Source organism: Carassius auratus, unplaced genomic scaffold (genome assembly GCF_003368295.1).
Source record: "Carassius auratus strain Wakin unplaced genomic scaffold, ASM336829v1 scaf_tig00214896, whole genome shotgun sequence".
NCBI lineage: Eukaryota > Metazoa > Chordata > Actinopteri > Cypriniformes > Cyprinidae > Carassius > Carassius auratus.
In genome coordinates this window covers 70,413-90,597 of record NW_020527846.1, presented here as the reverse complement: position 1 = coordinate 90,597, position 20,185 = coordinate 70,413, and the positions used below count along the sequence as shown (strand labels likewise).

Below are 20,185 nucleotides of genomic sequence, written 5' to 3'. Positions count from 1 at the left end.
ACGTCCGCTACGTTCTCAAAACTCAGGCAATTTGATAATACCTAGAATATCAAAATCAACTGCGGGCGGCAGATCCTTTTCCTATTTGGCGCCTAAACTCTGGAATAACCTACCTAACATTGTTCGGGAGGCAGACACACTCTTGCAGTTTAAATCTAGATTAAAGACCCATCTCTTTAACCTGGCATACACATAACATACTAATATGCTTTTAATATCCAAATCCGTTAAAGGATTTTTAGGCTGCATTAATTAGGTAAACCGGAACCGGAAAAACTTCCCATAACACCGTACTTTCTACATCATTAGAAGAATGGCATCTACGCTAATATTAGTCTGTTTCTCTCTTATTCTGAGGTCACGCCAAAGAGAGAAAACAACTGGGAGTGTTAGTAAATGCCCCATTCACAAATTGGCACAAGAAAAGCATGGTAATAGGCAGCCACTCAACAAAAGCATATCACTTGGCTGCTGTTGAAAATGCTCAGTTGTTTCTCCAGTCAGTTGAAAAACATCAGACCCAAACCTTTGTCCTTATGGACAGTAAGCAGAAAGCCAATATCAAAGAAAACAGGCACATATTCAAGTCTGTAGCAGGTCGCCAGTGCATTGGAGGTAGTGGCAATCCTAGAAACCTTTTGGCACTGATGAAACAACTTTGCAAACCATGATGAGAAGCTGAAGCAGCACATGGAATGGCCAATACTCAGAAATGCCATCTACCTCTCGCCCAAACCCAAAATCAGATGATTGACGTGATAGGAAATCGAATAATTCAGGCCCAGATTGTGGAAGAGGTCAACAATGCACAGATCTATTCATGGGTGATGAGGTGACATCCCATAATGTAGAGCTGATGCCATTGTGTGTAAGGCTTCTTGACAAAGATCTAAATATAAGGGAGGAATTGTTGCAGATTTGCTCTCTGCCATGAATCACAGGCAGCCACATTGCAACCGCAAGTAAAGATGTGCTGAGTCACCTCATCATAGAGATTGGTGATTGCAGAGGCCAGGGGTATGATGGTGCCAGCAGTATGAGCAGTGAATGTGTTGGTGTCCAGGCTCTGATGAAGAAGGATGCACCTGAAGCAGTGTACATGCTGTAATGGGCATTGCCTGAACCTTGTCACTCAAGATGGGCAGAAAGACATGACGCATACAGCCACTTTTACAGTGCCTTCGTCTTCATTGTTAAGGCTGTAAAAGTCATTGCACTTGGTCTCCATTCAGAAGATTACAGCCAAGATGTCACCACTGGATGGCAGGCAAGTACAAAGCAGAGGCCTGTAGTCTCTTGTCTCCAAAACTTCAGTTTCATCCTGACCTTCCTCACCATCTATCAAGACTTGTCCCACCTTACAGACATCACAGTGAAGCTGCTAAAAACCTCAGTTGACATCGTGGAGGCATTTAGCATGGTAGGTGAGGTCAAGAATATCTACAAGAGCTACGTGAGACAAATGAGGATGACTTCATCCAGATCTACAAGCAAGCCATCAGGACGTCTGCTCAGGTCGATGTCCAGCTGCTGGAAGGCAGACACGCAGAGGAAGCGTACCTGCTCAAACTGTGAAGGACTGCTATCATCTCAACATGGCTATACCTTTCCTAGACCATGTGATCTTGGAGTTTGAATCCAGATTCAGTCCTCTATCTGTAACCGTATCCAGGCTCCTGGGTCTAATGCTGTCTATACAGTGCAACTGTGACAGTGGACATTTCTGAAGTAGTCCAACTTTACCAAGATGACTTCCCTTCACCAGATCTGACTGACCAGGAACTGAACCGCTGGACACTGAAGTGGCAAAACAAGCCATCAGAACAAAGCCCAGCTTCATGTGCTGAGGCAATCGAACAATGTGATGCGCTGATCTACCCAAACATCTTCCAGCTTCTCAAGAGAGCGTGTACTCTTCACCGGGCGGCCAGCACGCTCCGGAGACTGAACACATCTGAGCGCAGCAGCATGGGACAGGACCGCTGGTCATCCCTGGCCCTCATCCTTACACACTATGACCCGGCAGTCCACCTGGATGAAGATTACACCCGAGAAGATTGGAACTGACCAGTGAACTAAATCCAGAAGTGTCGAGACAAATACAGCAACGAGCAAAGCATTGACAGAGAGTCGAGAAATGATGATGAGAAAAATGATTATTAATATTTCAGTAAAGTTCATTAAATCTATTCTGTTGTTAGTGTGGTCTTTACACGTATGTACTGTGTATGGACTGACAAAGGTATTACATGAGGAAGCAATGTGACAACAATGCAGTAAATATTTTAGGTGTATAAAAAAGCGTGCTCGTTAAGATACCAGCACATAAGATAATCCAGCACAAATCAGTGCGTAAAAGAACCTCATAATTAAATACAAAAGGTGGAGAAAAACTGCAAAAAGGTCCACTTTCTGAAAAAAAAGACCCCCCCCCCCACGACCGCACAAGGCTGGATACGAACCTGAGAATAATAATAAAAAAACGTTTGTTTTATATGTATATTAACTATTAATAATTGTTTTTATACAGTGTATGATATTAACGTCTATGTAAATAAATTGGTTCATTTAATACCCGGTTTGTCCTTTAGGGGTCACTGTTTCAGGCTGTGTTTGACTGTTCTCAGTGGAGATGAGTCACAGTCTTCAGATGTGATGTTCTGACTGATGTAGAGTCGCTGACAAACAAACTAATTATTATTATGAGATTATTTAAAAATGTTTATATTGGCAAATTTAATACTGAACAAATTTAAGAATTAACTTGAGAAAGATAAATAATGATTAAAAAAAGAAAAAAAGAAATCTGCTTTCTGTACTGGTTAAAATTTTATTGAAATAGACAGTGAAAAATTTTAAATAATTGGAAAAACTAAAAAGCAAAGCTGTTTTAAAATAGGAAAAAAGGTAAATTTGAAGACATAGAATGAAAGCACATTTATGGCACAAAGAAAAACAAATAATGCTTTAATAAGTAATAAAGTAACTCAGATAAAACGTAAAGAAAAAACAGACATCATTTACAATTTTTTTCTAAATTTTATCATAATTATTACATTTAAAGTCGTATTTTTTACACTTAATTTAAATATGACTAAAAAAGTATATTTATATATATTTATTTATTTTTTCTTTTATAGTGGAAGTGCGCATACTCATTATCATGATATGAAATCCCTTTGACAGGAATATATGATTCATCATTTTAAAGTGCACCTTTTGTTTTACAGATTGTTTTTCATTATTATTACATTTTATTTGTTCTGCTGCACAAAACTGTTAAAATATTAAAATATTAAACTTTCATTTTGTTTTGGATGATTGTCCTGATGACAGATCTAACCACGTCTCATTATAAGGTTTCTAACAGAAGCAGTCAGGTTTAGAGCTTTTATCTTCTGGTATCTGACTGAATCCATCATGCCATGTGTCTGAACACAACCTCAAGGATCTCCTGCAGAGAAGCAGGCCCACAACATCCATGATCCAACAGAGTATTTACTCCTGGACATGGGGCACTGTTAACCCTGTTTGCACAGAAGCCAGTGCCGTTTGAGGTTCCAGTCGTGTCTGACAGCTCAATATGTTTGTTTTTGGATGAGTTAGGATCATGTTCCTCCCGAACAGCATGTGCTGATTGGTGTAGGGGCTCAGATAATGTGTGCAGTTCTCCAGCAGTTTCTTACAGATATTTTCTGTTTGGTGAAGCTCAACTATCTTGTTCTGCACATCAGATCTATATTCTTTTATTTTTCTCCATGTGATGGATGGGATTTGTGTTCCTCACATTTATAATCCTGTGAACAGGAAGTCATGTCTGGACAGTTTCATGCTCCCGATCACTCTGGTGTGCTGAAACGTGTAAATATCAACGGTAATATGCTTTATTTGATAGATATTGATATTTTACTCATAATAATTGCTAGGGCTGTCAATAATTGTGGCCAATATGAACTAGAGAAAGCATTTATTTCACACTGAGAGTTTTACTGTAATGAAAGTTTAGACTTTTGTGAATGTGTTGAATGAAAGATCAGAAGGATGAACAGTGCAGATTTATGTTCATGCTCATATTTACAGGACACTGTTATAAACAGAGCTTGTGCGCCCTCTGCTGGTCAATTCTGCTCATCTGAATAAACTACTTTTTAGTACAGGTTTTTTTTTTTGTTAGTTTTTTTTTTCATTAACATCTTGTACATGGTAACTGAGAGGTGTGTGTTCATGTAAGGTCTTACACACACACACACACACACACACACACACACGCGTATCTTGGGATCCTCTTGTGCCGGGAGGAGTTATAAACAGAGCGCTGTCTTCTTCTGCACTGTTGTTACTGTGTGTTCTGTTTCTATTACTGTATCTGTTACTGTGTGCTCTTCTCTTCTGGGCGGTTTCTTCTGTGTTTGTGTGTTGGGGACGTAAACGCGTCATCCGGGTATTTCCACGCCCGTGCGCGCGCTCGCTCGCTGTACGGAGGCGCGCGGAAGGAAATCTACGTCGCGGTGTGTCGCCGATTCTTCGCTACAGCCCGGAAACTTCCAAAAGCGACAGAGAGCGAACCGAGCTGCAGTGACGCGCGACATGGACGGTAAGTCGAGCGTTATAAAGGCGTGTTTCTTCATCTGAGCGGCGCGAGCGGCTCGTCTCGGTGTCCGCGCGGAAGGGAAAGTCCCGCGCCTGAAGTTTTGCTCTCGGTTTCGGCGAGAGACGGGCGTTCCGTTGCTCCTCCGGTTGATCGGGACGGTGTCCGCTGAGACACGGGAATCATCGTCAACGCGAACTAAACTCATGTGGACGCGCGTTATCGCGTCGCGATGATTATGGTCATTTATCATTACGGCCTACAGGTGTGTGTGTGTGTGTGTGTGTGTGTGTGTGTGTGTGTGTGTGTGTGTGTGTGTGAGAGAGAGTGCGTGTGTGTGAGTGAGAGTGAGTGTGTGAGAGTGAGTGGGCGAGCGGGTGTGTGTGTGTGTGTGTGTCTGTCTGTCTATGTGAGTATGTGTGTGTGTTTGTTTGTGATAGAGCGTGAGAGAGAGAGAGAGAGAGAGAGTGAGAGTGTGTTTGTGATGGTGTGAGAGAAAGAAAGAGAGTGAGTGAGAGAGAGAGAGAGTGTGTTTGTTTGTTTGTAATAGAGTGTGTGTAAGAGAGCGAGAGAGTGTGTGAGAAAGAAGTAAGAGTGTGTGTGAGTGAAAGAGAGAGATAGTTCTGTGTGTAATGTGCCAATCTTAGCAATAAGTAAAAAAAAAAAAAAAAACATTTTATCCAGAACCCCAGTTCTAACACCAGTTGTAACCAGTGCATTTGCAGTGATCAGTCCCTGTAATATTCAGTGTTATTGTACCACTTTTTGTGCAGTACGAGTAAAGGGTGGGGGTGTTGGGTATTAAAGTGCTTGCAGGATCCTGTAGTTTAATGTATAATACGTATAGAATGTATTTATAAAATACCACATATATATATATATATATATATATATATATATATATATATATATATATATATGCATTTAGCAGATGCTTTTATCCAAAGTGACTTACAGTGCATTCAGGCTATACATTTGTACTATCAACACATTCATGTTTATATATATATATATATATATATATATATATATATATATATATATATATATATATATATATATATATATATATATATATATATAATAACCTGATTTGAAGGTTCACAGTTTGTTTACATAAAATGTCATAACTTTTTGATCTGAACAAAAAATTACATCTGCTTAATATCAATACAAAAGTGCTTACAGGATTCCTAAAGAAAACAAAAAAATATATAAAACTATAATATAAATACAGATGTCGAGACTTTCCACTGTGATTTCACAGGCTTTTCATTTTGGATTTAAAATGTCGGATGTAAACTCAAAATGAAACTGGCATGAATCTTGTATGTTTTTTTTTAAAATATAGATATTCCGTTTTTGAGAGTTTATACCGTATCGCCAAACAAATATTGCCATACGTGTATAAATATATTCTTACACCCTTTGTGTGTGAGTGTGTGAGAGAGAGAGAGTGTGAGTTAGTGTGTGTGTGTGTGAGAGAGAGTGTGAGTGTATGTGTGTGAGAGAGAGTGTGAAAGAGAGTGAATGTGTGAGAGAGTCAAAGACAGAGAGTGAGTGTGTGTGAGAGAGAGAGTGTGTGTGTTAGAGAGAGTCAAAGAGTGAGTGTGTGTGTGTGAGAGAGTTTGAGTGTGTGAGAGTCAGTGAGAGAGTCAAAGAGTGAGAGAGTGTGAGTGTGTGTGTGTTAGAGAGAGTCAAAGAGTGAGTGTGTGAGAGTGTGTGTGAGAGAGTTTGAGTGTGAGAGGTTTTAATGTGTTTGTATCAGATGTGATAATGATTACATCTGTGATGAGGTCCCTGATGACCCCGGGACGACCCTAAAACCAACACTGCAGTAATGCAGTGACAGAGATGAAGAAGTAAAGCCTCCTCAGAAGATGAGGAGATCATTTCTCCACTTTCTTCTGGTTAAAAGAAGAGTGCTGGATCTCATCAGTGTCACACTCACCGGTTCTTCTGTGAGTCTCATCAGTCTGAGTTCAGACACACATGATTTCACTTTCTCTTTCAGCTGATGTCATCTGCAGCCTTCACCGTCCCCTTCACTCCTGCTGCTTTCACTTTATTATGTGAAGTCATCTTTACACAGGGACTGAGATGTTAAAGGGATAGTTCGCCCAAAAATCAAAATTATGTCATTAATAACTCACCCTCATGTCGTTCCAAACCCGTGAGACCTCCTTTTATCTTCAGAACACAGTTTAAGATATTTTAGATTTAGTCCGAGAGCTCTCAGTCCCTCCATTGAAGCTGTGTGTACGGTCTACTGTCCATGTCCAGAAAGGTAAGAAAAACATCATCAAAGTAGTCCATGTCACATCAGAGGGTCAGTTAGAACATTTTGGTCCAAAAATAGCAAAAACGACGACTTTATTCAGCATTGTCTTCTCTTCCGTGTCTGTTGTGAGAGAGAGTTCAAATCAAAGCAGCTGGATATCCGGTTCGCGAACTAATCATTCAGTTCACCAAATATAACTGAATCATTTTAAACGAGTCGCATCTCTAATACGCATTAATCCACAAATGACTTAAGCGATTAACTTTTTTAATGTGGCTGACACTCCCTCTGAGTTCAAACAAATCAATATCCCGGAGTAATTCATGTACTCAAACAGTATCTGACTGAACTGCTGTGAAGATGAACACCGAGCCGAGCCAGATAACGAACAATAGACTGACTCGTTCACGAGTGAAGAACCGTTTCTGTCAGACGCGTCCGATTCGTGAACCGAGGAGCTGATGATACTGCGCATGTGTGATTCAGCCTGAAGCAGACCGACACACAGAGCGTCTGAACTGAACTGATTCTTTGGGTGATTGATTCTGAACTGATTCTGTGCTAGTGTTATGAGCGCGGGTAAACCGAAGGCTTGAATCAAGGGCAATCATCGCCAATGACGCCATTACGTCGAGCGCAAAAGAACCAGTGAACCTTTTTCTTCAACCGGTTTATTGAATCGAACTGTCCGAAAGAACTACTAGTGATCCGAACACCGATGCAACCGGTTCTTCACTTTCTTTAAAAAAAAAAAAAAACGTGACGTCATCTATGTTTACACTATTGGTTAAAGGATGTCACACTATGGCCTCCTCCCATTCTCTGTCAGAATCAACGGTTCTCTCTTGGTAATGATGGCTGCGGCTGCAGTAAACTAAATGTTCGCGGTCACTGTCCAAAATCATACGGGTTTGGGCACCATGATACATCTAAAACATTCATTGAAACAGCTCGACACCACTTTAACTTGGCACGAAGTTCTGGAAAAACTGAGCTCAGATCTTTTCCCATTCCTTCTCCCATCTAGTCTAAAACCGTCTAGTTTAAAACTTCCAAAATCTATTGCACGAATCGATTGGACCAACCAACAAAAGTTTTGAAAACAGAAATAGGAAAATTTATTTTAACGACCTTCTCTCGGAGCGCGTCCAGGTGTTGTTGTTTTTGTTTTTTTGTAACATGCGTCACACAGCAGCTGCAGCTTCGGACACACGCATAACAGCAAATAATACTTCTGCACAATGTTTCTGTTTTTACAGCAGAAATGTGAATTCTCCCGGTATTCATACAGTCTCATTATGCACACAGATACAGATTCGGGCTAGAATCGCCTATGCCATTATTTTTTTGCTGTTATTTTGCATTATGGCAGTCCACTCTGCTTTTTGTTTTTCAAGAATTAGTCCTGCCTGTTGTCCCTGGATTTACCTATATTTGGTGTTTTTTGCCATATAAAACGTATTTAGACTTTACAATCGATTCAATGAAGGTTGCATTGACAGTTAACTCATTAACAGTACCCAAGTTTTTTTCTTTTCACCTGAAAATCATGCAATATTTTTTTTTTTTTTGACAAAAGATTTCAATTTGTTTGTGGTCTATATAGCTTGCATTAAAATTAGGTTTGCAAAGGTGTGCCCGAAGGCACGGGTTGCACACCCAGTCAGTGACATCACGATATGCTAATTTGTGTAAATTCAAACCTGCGTAATCATTATCACCAAAATTTTTTTTTTTTTTTTTTTTTTTTTTATATTGAAACTTAAAATATATATATATATAGACGTACCTACTGATCCTTTTTTTAAATAGTTTTACTGTAACTGCAAACCAAAATATTAAGGAAAGCCTAAAGTTGGAAACTATCCTTCTATCCCCACCTGAGCACCGCCCACCGTCCCACGCTCCTTCAGTCACCACCTGAGCTCCTCCCACATTACACACGATGATCTGACAGAATTGTTACTCTGAACCGGATTACATCTAATGTGTATAGTAAAGACAAACTCATAGTTTCTATCTAGCACGTCATGTTGAAGATGTGTGTGTGTGTGTGTGTGTGTGTGTGTTTCAGCAGGCAACTATTTTTAATGCTACAGTACTGTCCCAGCCACATTAAATCAAAATGTATATACAATTACAAATTATTATTATAAATCATCAGTTTGTTGTTTTACACACATGCACGGACATATTTTCATACACGACATTGTGAGATGTAAGAAACCTATGGCATGAAATCTGTAGACTCGTCCATAACAAAAGACAATACTTATTGAACCTTTTCAGTAAGTGTGCGCTGCAAACACAAGCATTTTTTACGATGGTTTCTGTCCAGTCCGCTTGTTTTATCGCATTCAACCACAGCTGTCAATGGTTTGTCTGTCAGTGGCAGCAGATATACAATCACATTTCTAATTTGAGGCTGTATTACGTTGATTCTGGCACCCAACATCACAACTAGATGATATTTAAAGCTCTTTACGTAGCTGAATCTGCGCTGGTTTGAGTGGGCCTTCGTTTTGCTGCTGTCAACGAGTGCTGTGAGGTCAACTGACACTAGTGACCTGTGGTTGGCCTGGCCACGCGTCACTCAGAAAACAACAGGCCAATCAGAAGAGAGGCTCATGAATATTAATTAGACAGGCTAAAACAACCTGTTTTTTAGCAGACCTCCTGAGAAAGGAGCTGTAAAAATATAGTGAGATGGTTTTTGGACCTTTCATGCTGGATGTGTTTCATCTTTCGTCTTCTCAATGTTAACTGATGGACTGATTATTGTGATGTTTTTATCAGCTGTTTGGACTCTCATTCTGACGGCACCCATTCACTGCAGAGCATCCCTTGATGAGACAGATCTAGTGGTGTCATGTAAACACATCTTAGTAACTGGAGAGAGATGTAGCTGCTGTTATCAGATCGGCTCTGTTTTATTCTCTCGGTTTTGTCTGGTTTAGGTGTGTTTTCGGCAGGTTTGACTCGTATGGCGTCTCTGGAGAGAGTTTAGCTCTCTGTGTTATATCTGTGTGTCACTGATCTCTTGTCCTTTGTTGTTTCAGGACTGTTTCACCAGTGGGGGCCGTCCCCGGTGTCCCAAGGTAGGAGAAGTCATGTCACCTCATTACTCTGTCTCTTAACATCACATCTGCAGCCAAACAGTCAAATCATGTTTTATGATAATAATAGATCGAGCTGTGCACGGCTCACTGCACTTTCAGAGACATGTCTATTCAACGGTGACACATTCAATTGATCAGAAGTGAAAGTAAAGACATTTATAATGTGACCAAAGATTTCTATTTCAAATAAATGCTGTTCTTTTGAACTTTATATTCGTCTGTGAATCCTGAAAAATAAAATACATCACAGTTTCACAGAAATATTGAGCAGCACAACTGTGTTCAACACTGATAATAATCAGAAATGTTTCTTGAGCAGTAAATCATCATATTATTCTGATTTCTGAAGCTCATCAATATTAAACTGTTTTAAGCAGTTAGTAACGGTGTGTGTGTTTGTCTGAAGGCCATCCGTTCGTGGAGATCATCGAGCAGCCGAAAGCACGAGGGATGCGTTTCCGTTATAAGTGTGAGGGTCGATCGGCCGGCAGCATCCCCGGAGAGAAGAGCAACGACACCACGAAAACACACCCCGCCATCAAGGTCTGCTCCACACACACACACACTCTCTCACACACACGCTGCACCTGACACACAACACCCCGGGTCACATGACTCCGTGTGCTCTTCTCATAGGTGCACAACTACAGCGGCCCGCTGAGAGTCAGGATCTCATTGGTCACCAAGAACCAGCCGTACAAGCCACACCCACACGAGCTGGTGGGCAAAGACTGCAAACACGGATACTATGAGGCAGACCTACAGGAGCGCCGGATACACAGGTGTGTTTGTGTGAGAGTGTGTGTGTGTGTGTGTGAGAGAGAGAGAGAGAGAGTGAGAGTGTGTGTGTGTGTCTGTACTTTACTCAAGTTTTTATATTCCAGTCGTTGAATATGCTCTGTGCTCATGTTATTAAGGAGAGCAGTCTCTATTATAGTTCTCCTGATGTGTGCCGCTGGCTCTGATGTCTCTTTAGTGGTTGAACAGAAATCATCCATTGTTTGTCCATTGTTTCAGAGTTTGCCTCCGCTCCCTGCATCATCATCACATCACTACTAGAGCAAGCTCCTGATTGGTCAACGCGGCGCATTCATTCACACGAATCATGTCATTTGTGCGAATCGCTCTGCAGGATGTGTATTCCTGTCTTTGCATTGACTTCACATGTAAATCACTCACGCTTAACGCTTCATTCACATCTGGTGTGAACGCACAGTTACATTTCAGACATATTATTGCTTGTTTTTGCTCAGTTTTGCTTTAATAATTGTTCCAAACAGATCACAGCACCGTGTTGCTTCTCTGAGCAATGAATGCTGTTTACATGTTGAATGAATCGGCTTTTCTGAACAAATCAGTTGAATAAATGATTCAGTGATTCACTCATTAACACGGTCAGATGCTTTTGTTTTTTTTTGGAATGAAAGACACTAAAGTAGACATTTGTTTTGTAAAGTTTGATGAGGACTGTGATAAAACATCTGAGTTTTACATCATCTGAGAGGGGACACTGAACACACACACACACACACACACACACACACACACACCTGACTCTGATTCAGTTGATTCAGCAGTCAGACGATGCTCTTGTGTCTCAGAGCAGGGCAGGGATAAAGCATGTTTCCCAGAGCAGAAGTACTGTGATGGAGGACACTATCTGATGTAAGCGCAGTCTAACTGTCCTGTAGCGCTGCTGAGAGCCAGCAGATTGGAGCAGTTCTGCTGCCGTCTCTCTCTCTCTCGTATTCGAGAGCTGTTTTGGCTGAACACTATATTTAGCGTGTGGCCTCTGGAAACATCACATCATCACAGTTGTGCTTCCTGTGCGGCTCACAGATGTGTGTTCGTGGGAAGCTCCATCTCGTGGCTGAAAGCTGTGTGTTTCCAGATTCAGCGCTCCGTTTGCGACTCATTTCTCTCTTTCAGTTTCCAGAATCTGGGTATTCAGTGTGTGAAGAAGAAGGATGTGGGAGACGCAGTTTCCTGTCGCCTGCAGACACAGAACAACCCCTTTAATAGTGAGTGTGTGTGTGTGTGTGTGTGTGGAAACTGTGATTCACGTTATTCTTCAGGATTCACAGAGGAATAGAAAGATCAAAACAGCAGCGTTTGTTTAAAAGCAGTCACTTAATGTGTCCTGGTTTGATCAAAAAGATTCTTACTGACCCCAAACCTTTAATTAGTACTGCGTCACAGTTTGCAGAGAAATATTGAGCAGCACAACTGTGTTCAACATTGATAATAATCAGAGATGTTTCTTGAGCAGTAAATCATCATATTATTCTGATTTCTGAAGATCATGTGACACTGAAGACTGGAGGAATGATGCTGAAAATACAGAAATACATTACACTTTAACACAGATTCACACAGAAAACAGATGATTTACATTAGAGTTATATTTCACAATATTTAACTGTTTTTTTTCTCCAGTAAATGCAGCCCTGTTGAGCAGAAGAGATAAACACTCTTCTTATTTCCCAGTTTTGAACAGTGTTTTAATGTATTTATTATAATGTAAAGGATGCATCGTGAAGCTCATTGTGTTCATGACTCTGTGAACATGTTATTGATCTGAGTTACGGTGGAGAGGACCGATGTGTTCGGGGTGATGTTGATGTCCGTGTGTGTGTGTGTGTGTGTGCGGTTGCAGTTCCTGAGGCCAAGATCTGGGAGGACGAGTACGACCTGAACGCGGTGCGCCTGTGCTTCCAGGTGTCCATCACGCTGCCCAGCGGAGACCTGTTTCCTCTGGAGCCCGTCGTGTCTCAGCCCATCTACGACAACCGTGAGTCCTGCGTCTGACCGCTAGCACACTGAGCCTGACTGACCGCTAGCACGCTGAGCCTGACTGACCGCTAGCTCACTGAGACTGACTGACTGCTAGCACACTGACACTGACTGACCGCTAGCTCACTGAGACTGACTGAGCACTAGCTCACTGAGCCTGACTGACCGCTAGCTCACTGAGACTGACTGACTGCTAGCACACTGACACTGACTGACCGCTAGCTCACTGAGACTGACTGAGCACTAGCTCACTGAGACTGACTGAGCACTAGCACACTGAGACTGACTGACCGCTAGCACACTGACCGCTAGCACACTGAGACTGACTGACCGCTAGCTCACTGAGCCCGACTGACCGCTAGCACACTGAGCCCGACTGACCGCTAGCTCACTGAGCCCGACTGACCGCTAGCACACTGAGCCTGACTGACCGCTAGCACATTGAGCCCTACTGACCGCTAACACACTGACCTGACCTCTGACCTGTCTGACCTGTGCCCTCTGCTCGTCCTCAGGCGCTCCCAACACCGCCGAGCTCAAGATCTGTCGGGTCAACAGGAACTCAGGCAGCTGTCGAGGAGGAGACGAGATCTTCCTGCTGTGTGATAAAGTGCAGAAAGGTGTGTGTGTGTGTGTGTGTGTGTGTGTGTTACACTCCAAATACACCCAGACCATAAACCACTGGCATCTTGCTTTAGCATTGAATTTTTGTTTTTAATATTTTATATTAACTAGCATATAATGTGTTTTAAAATGTATTGTGTGTCATCTGGGTTGAAGCGTGTCTACAGTTTTCCTGTAAAATATCTGAAGTACATATTAAAAACGAGCTCAGTTTACTTGAGTTCTTTAAAGAGTGAATGAAGTTCATTTCTCCTCTTTTGTCAGTGTATTCTCTAAATAACAAATATCTAAATAATTCAAGATATTTTCTCTGAAAACATTAACTAGTTTTTTTATGGAAGCCCGTTTCTGCCACTGAATAAAATAAATAAATAAAGGTAATTGTGACGTTTCTATCTCAGAATTGGACTTACATACAGTCCTGGGAAACATAAATCTGAATGTGAGTTTATATCATGCAATCCTGCATTGCATTCACCTTTTTCTATTATTCAGTGTCAGAAACAGACTGCCATATATTTTGTATTAAAAAACGTACAAACAAATATACTGAAATAGAAATGCAGCGAATAGAAATGTGACTCGATATAAAAACAGCCCAAAAGCATTAATCCCAGTGAAGCTGTGGTTTACAGTGATGTATATCAGCTGAGGAGCGCTGTTAGGGATCTGTTATAAATTCACTGTAAACCACAGCTTCACGGGGCTTATTGCTTTCATAAAGAGTTATTCTATATACGTGGTAATGTTTCGCAGAATAAAACAGAGCTGATAAGTGTAATGGTATTAATACAAACAGTATTCTTCCACCAAACAATCTAGTTCCTCAGAAGCTGTTGTGTTTAGAACAGAGTGGTTGCCGAGCAACACAGAAGTAAACAAAGGTGTTTGTTACATTGTAGAGTAATTCACAACAGCTTTGAACGTGGCTCGGCCAATCAGAATCAAGGACTGAACTCTCTGTATGTGATGATCTCAGTGCATCAAGATGAACTGAATGAAAGGAGAACTGTTTCTGTGGCAGCTCGCTGAAGTGAGATGCTGTGTGTGTGTGTGTGTGTGCTGTAGAGGACATCGAGGTGCGGTTCTTCCAGGACTCGTGGGAGAGCAAGGGCTCGTTCTCTCAGGCTGATGTTCACCGGCAGGTGGCTATCGTCTTCCGCACGCCTCCGTACCGTGACCCGAACCTGACGGAGCCGGTGCGTGTGAAGATGCAGCTGCGCAGACCGTCTGACCGAGAGGTCAGCGAGCCCATGGACTTCCAGTACCTGCCCGCCGACCCCGGTGAGAGCCTGAGTGACGCACTAACACACACTCACACCAGATCACTGCCCTGACCTCACACACTGACCTCACACACTGTCCTCACACACTGTCCTCACACACTGACCTCACACACTGACCTCACACACTGTCCTCACACACTGTCCTCACACACTGTCCTCACACTCTGTCCTCCTCCTCCTCACAGATGAGCACAGGCTGATGGAGAAGCGCAAGAGAACCGAAGGAATGCTGCAGAACCTCAAACTGAGCAGCATCATCACAGGTGAGTGTCTGTATTGCTCTGTGTTATAATCAGTGTGTGTCTGTGTGTGTCAGTCGTCATCACAGGTGTGTGTGTGTAATCATCACAGGTGAGTGTGTGTGTGTGTGTGTGTATTGCTCTGTGTAATAATCTCTGTGTGTGTGTGTAGGATCCTCTGTGCCCGCAGACAGACGGCCGTTCAGTACAGCGAAGCGAACACTAGGTCTCTCTAAACCCCCAGCAGCCAGCGGTCTCTCAGCAGGTGACCAGATCTGACCCGACCCATGTGACGAGTCACACACCGTTCAGACTCAAACACAGATCAGAGATCAGGAGGAGTGTGTGTCTTCATCAGTGTCTCTGCAGTGAATGGGTGCCGTCAGAATGAGAGTCTGATAAAAACATCCCAATAATCCACAACACTCCAGTCCATCAGTGAACATCTGGAGAAGACAAAACCTGAAACACATCCAGCATTAAGATGATTTTAACTCAAACACATAGAGTCTATAATCCAGAATAACACTTCCTCCAGTGAAAAAGTGTTCTGGTCTGAATCAGGAGAGAAATCAAGCAGATCACATGACTCTCATTCTGACGGCACCCATTCACTGCAGAGCATCCATCGATGAGACACTGATGCAGTGCGACATCTCTACAAACCTGATGAAGAAACACACACACATCCTGAGATCTTTATTTTTACCTGAACTGTTCCTTTAACATCTCTCTCCTTCTGTGAAGCTGTTTAAAGATGCTAATCCAGGAACTGACCTGACTAGTGAAAGAACTGGGCTGTTTATAACAGGCTCTGTGTAAATGACATCACCCATCCAGACACAGCCTGAACATCTGTCACCATTACTGCTTTAGTTTGAGCGGTGAAGTGTCTAAATGATAGACTACTGTTATCTAGATCTTTGTGAATACACAGAAAAACTGTGGAATATTCCTCTAATGTAAACAGGTGTGTTCTGTGTGAATCTGTGTTAAAGTGTCATTTATTTCTGTGATTTGTGTTTCAGCGGTGTCTGCAGGAGCCCCAGTGAAGCCGCAGACGTCCTCCTTCTTCACTCCTGCTCCCGGTCAGCTGTTCTCCGCGTCCGCTCCGAGCTCGTCCGGCGACACATGGAAGTTCCTCCAGAGTCTGACCGTAGACTCTCAGCCCAAAGCAGCGTCCAGCAGCTTCACGAGTCCCAGCACCGCTCCGTCCGTCCTCACGCAGGACTTCCCCACCGTCAACCTGTCCGACCTGCACGACTTCAACAGCTTCCTGTCCCACGATCAGATGAGCGCTCCGGCCGCAGCCGAGCCCGTCCAGAGCGCCGCGGCTCCAGACTCCTTCAGCTCCGCTCCCTTCCGAGTCGAGGCAGACGACGAGCTCCCAGAGTTCCCCAGCTTCTCCGAGGTGCACGGCTCCGACGTCGACAACATCAACATCGAGGATTTCCAAGCGCTGCTGGTCCAGAGCTGTCTTCCTGGAGACGCGGGTCTGTCCGTGGGGAAGCCTGCGGCGAGCGAGGTGCAGGAGCCGGATCACGCTGGGAACAGCTCCACCTGGATGTCCTTCCCTCCCAGCATCGCCAACCTCATCCACAACGAGAGCATGATGGAGAGCGCAGCCGCTCCGACCCCCCCCGCCGGCGTCCTGGACGACCTGGACATGCTGAGCTCCATCGACGACGACCGCTTCATGACCATCTTCACCAGCAGCAGCCAGGTCGGCTTCCTGTCCGGACACCCCACCTAGTTTAACCCCGTATATACAGCAGATTCATTCAGACTTTAGTGGCTTTAGCGGGTGGAGGCTTTGATGTACAGTTATCTTTACCTTGTTCACCAGCCAAACTAGATCACTCTGTGTCTGAAAACACCCACAGTGCCTTACTGAGCGGCTCAGCCAATCACAGCGCAGAGTCACCGCCTCCTCCACCAATGACTGTGGAGAACACTGAACTCTGGTCCTCACACAATCATTGGTCCAGTGAGAGATATTACACAGTCTACAGTAGAACCCACTTCTCCATGTTAATAGTTTAATTCACTTAAAGGAACATTGCACCAAGTTTTCATTATTATATTATATATATAATTAAACAGTAAACCTGTAGTGCAGCCAAACAATGAAAGGACTAATTCATCTTTTAATCAAATGAAGAGATGAAACGTTAACCGTTTAATGAGTGTTTAAAAATGTAAAGTAAATCATAAACCATTTTAAAATAAGAGGCAGCAGATGTCCTGAAAACAAACTTGTAATAAATTGTTGCTTTTAAAAATTCATTGAATTAGACATGATTTATAATCAAGACTTTTATTACTTCAAAAATGTTCTTTAACCAATAAAATAGAATGCAAAATTTTTTTTAATTATTTGGAAAAGTATAACTTGGAAACAATCTGATCCCATACGGCCCTAAACATGTCATTTTTGTTAAATTGTGTAAGTGTCATGATGATTGTAATTCATTAGACACAGGATTAAACTAAAACAAATGTTTCCTATTTAAAGGAAGTGGTTTTAACCTGCAGGATTAGCCCTAAACCATCATGAGCACTAGTTAGTGGTCATGTTCCTCTAGTGTGAGACGCTGAGCACTAGTTAGTGGTCATGTTCCTCTAGTGTGAGACGCCGAGCACTAGTTAGTGGTCATGTTCCTCTAGTGTGAGACGCCGAGCACTAGTTAGTGGTCATGTTCCTCTAGTGTGAGACACTGAGCACTAGTTTAGTGGTCATGTTCCTCTAGTGTGAGACACTGAGCACTAGTTAGTGGTCATGTTCCTCTAGTGTGAGAGGCTGAGCACTAGTTAGTGGTCATGTTCCTCTAGTGTGAGACGCTGAGCACTAGTTAGTGGTCATGTTCCTCTAGTGTGAGACGCTGAGCACTAGTTAGTGGTCATGTTCCTCTAGTGTGAGAGGCTGAGCACTAGTTAGTGGTCATGTTCCTCTAGTGTGAGACACTGAGCACTAGTTAGTGGTCATGTTCCTCTAGTGTGAGAGGCTGAGCACTAGTTAGTGGTCATGTTCCTCTAGTGTGAGACGCTGAGCACTAGTTAGTGGTCATGTTCCTCTAGTGTGAGAGGCTGAGCACTAGTTAGTGGTCATGTTCCTCTAGTGTGAGACGCTGAGCACTAGTTAGTGGTCATGTTTCTCCAGACGCTGAGCACTAGTTAGTGGTCATGTTCCTTTAGTGTGAGACGCTGAGCACTAGTTAGTGGTCATGTTCCTCTAGTGTGAGAGGCTGAGCACTAGTTAGTGGTCATGTTCCTCTAGTGTGAGACACTGAGCACTAGTTAGTGGTCATGTTCCTCTAGTGTGAGAGGCTGAGCACTAGTTAGTGGTCATGTTCCTCTAGTGTGAGACGCTGAGCACTAGTTAGTGGTCATGTTCCTCTAGTGTGAGACACTGAGCACTAGTTAGTGGTCATGTTCCTCTAGTGTGAGAGGCTGAGCACTAGTTAGTGGTCATGTTCCTCTAGTGTGAGACGCTGAGCACTAGTTAGTGGTCATGTTTCTCCAGACGCTGAGCACTAGTTAGTGGTCATGTTCCTTTAGTGTGAGACGCTGAGCACTAGTTAGTGGTCATGTTCCTCTAGTGTGAGAGGCTGAGCACTAGTTAGTGGTCATGTTTCTCCAGACGCTGAGCACTAGTTAGTGGTCATGTTCCTCTAGTGTGAGACGCTGAGCACTAGTTAGTGGTCATGTTTCTCCAGACGCTGAGTTCAGTCTCTGTTGTGGCTGGTGTTTGTCTTGTGTTGTCTTCTGGTTTATTCTGCGATCCGTTACACGCCGAGCAGGAGTTAATCTGACGATGTCTGGCCGTTGGAGCCGAGTCTAGCACTGACAGCTGCGCTCTAGCACGTTCACAAGCTTGCAGAAGAGAAGTGTGCCACTGGAAGGACTTGTAAATAGCTGTAAACTATCAGATCTGAGGAGCATCTTCCTGTAGGTGAATGACATCCCTGACCAAGTGCTTCAGTCAGTCCTCTGCTGACGCTTCATCATGTTCTGCTGTAACCCTAGCTGATCGTCTCACTGCAAGCATGCAAACATTAATCTCTCGGCCTGCATGCACTTACACCTCCTGTTTGACATGATTTGAGTGTTTTACAATGAAATGTATGCTTTTGTACTATTATATGAGCTGTAATAAATGTATTTACATCTCACAATTCTGACTATTTCATGATTCTGAGTTTGACTTAAAATCTGCTTTTTCCCCCTTGTAATTGAGCTTACATCGTGCAGTGGACACTTCTGGTCATTTTGAGATTATATAAAGCAATTTTGACCTTGTCATTTTAAGGTTATATCTTACAATTCTGTTTTTTTATTTTTTTGTAATTCTCAGTTTTCTGATTTATAATTTGCCAGATTTAGCTTTTTTTTCTAGTAATTTTACATCTTTATAACAATTATGTCTTTTCAGTTTACATATCACAACTCTGATCTCGCTATCCTGACTAGTTTTGTGACTTTCTCATAATTTGGAGTTTACATCTTGCTATTCTGACTTTTCTTTTAATTCTCAGTTTATATCTCGCAATTTAGATTTTTTTCTTGTATTTCTCATTTTACGTCTTGCTAGTCATCTTTTTCTTGTAATTTTAAATCTCGCAATTTAGATTTTTTTCTTGTATTTCTCCGTTTACATCTCACAATTTATATTTTTACCTGTAATTTTAATTTTACATCTCTCCATTCAGATTGTTTTTCTTGAATTTTTTTTACGTATCACAATTCAGATTTTTTCCTTGTATTTCTTAGGTTACATCTCGCAATTTAGATTTTTTCCCTGTAATTTTTTACATCTCAATTCAGATTTTTTCCTTGTATTTTCAGTTAACATCTATCAAATTTTTTACTTCTCTCAATTCAGATTTGTTTCTTGTAATTCTCAGTTTGCATATCACAATTCTGAATTTTCTTTTCATTTTAAGTGTACATCTTGTCATTTTCTTCATAATTCAGAGTTTGTGCTATTCTATACTGATTTCTCTCCTACAACTGTGTTCACATCTCGGGATTGAGATTTCTTCCCTCATATTTCCGAGTTTTGATCTTGGAATGCAGTGCAGATCTGCTGTTCAGACACAATTCGAGGAGGATCGGTGTTGTGCAGAAGTGAACTACATTAACCCTTTATCATCTGAGCTGTAGTGAAGGTGAATAAATGCTGTATTTCAGAGAATCACAGATTGAAATCTCCTGGATTTATTTGGCAAAATGAACAGATGAACAAAACCAACCTT

The 20,185-nt window shown here is 42.2% G+C and overlaps 1 protein-coding gene across 1 annotated transcript; it reads left to right on the top strand.

Moving 5' to 3' along the window:
* The first annotated feature begins 4,436 nt into the window (after positions 1-4,436).
* Positions 4,437-19,103, top strand: LOC113093139 (transcription factor p65-like). The gene is made up of 11 exons (XM_026258988.1): positions 4,437-4,594; positions 9,929-9,967; positions 10,395-10,531; positions 10,625-10,770; positions 11,918-12,009; positions 12,645-12,779; positions 13,297-13,401; positions 14,474-14,689; positions 14,877-14,954; positions 15,103-15,195; positions 15,959-19,103. Exons 1-11 carry the CDS (start codon positions 4,588-4,590, stop codon positions 16,681-16,683), a joined length of 1,773 nt encoding a protein of 590 aa, XP_026114773.1. The 5' UTR covers positions 4,437-4,587; the 3' UTR covers positions 16,684-19,103.
* Positions 19,104-20,185: the final 1,082 nt, after the last annotated feature.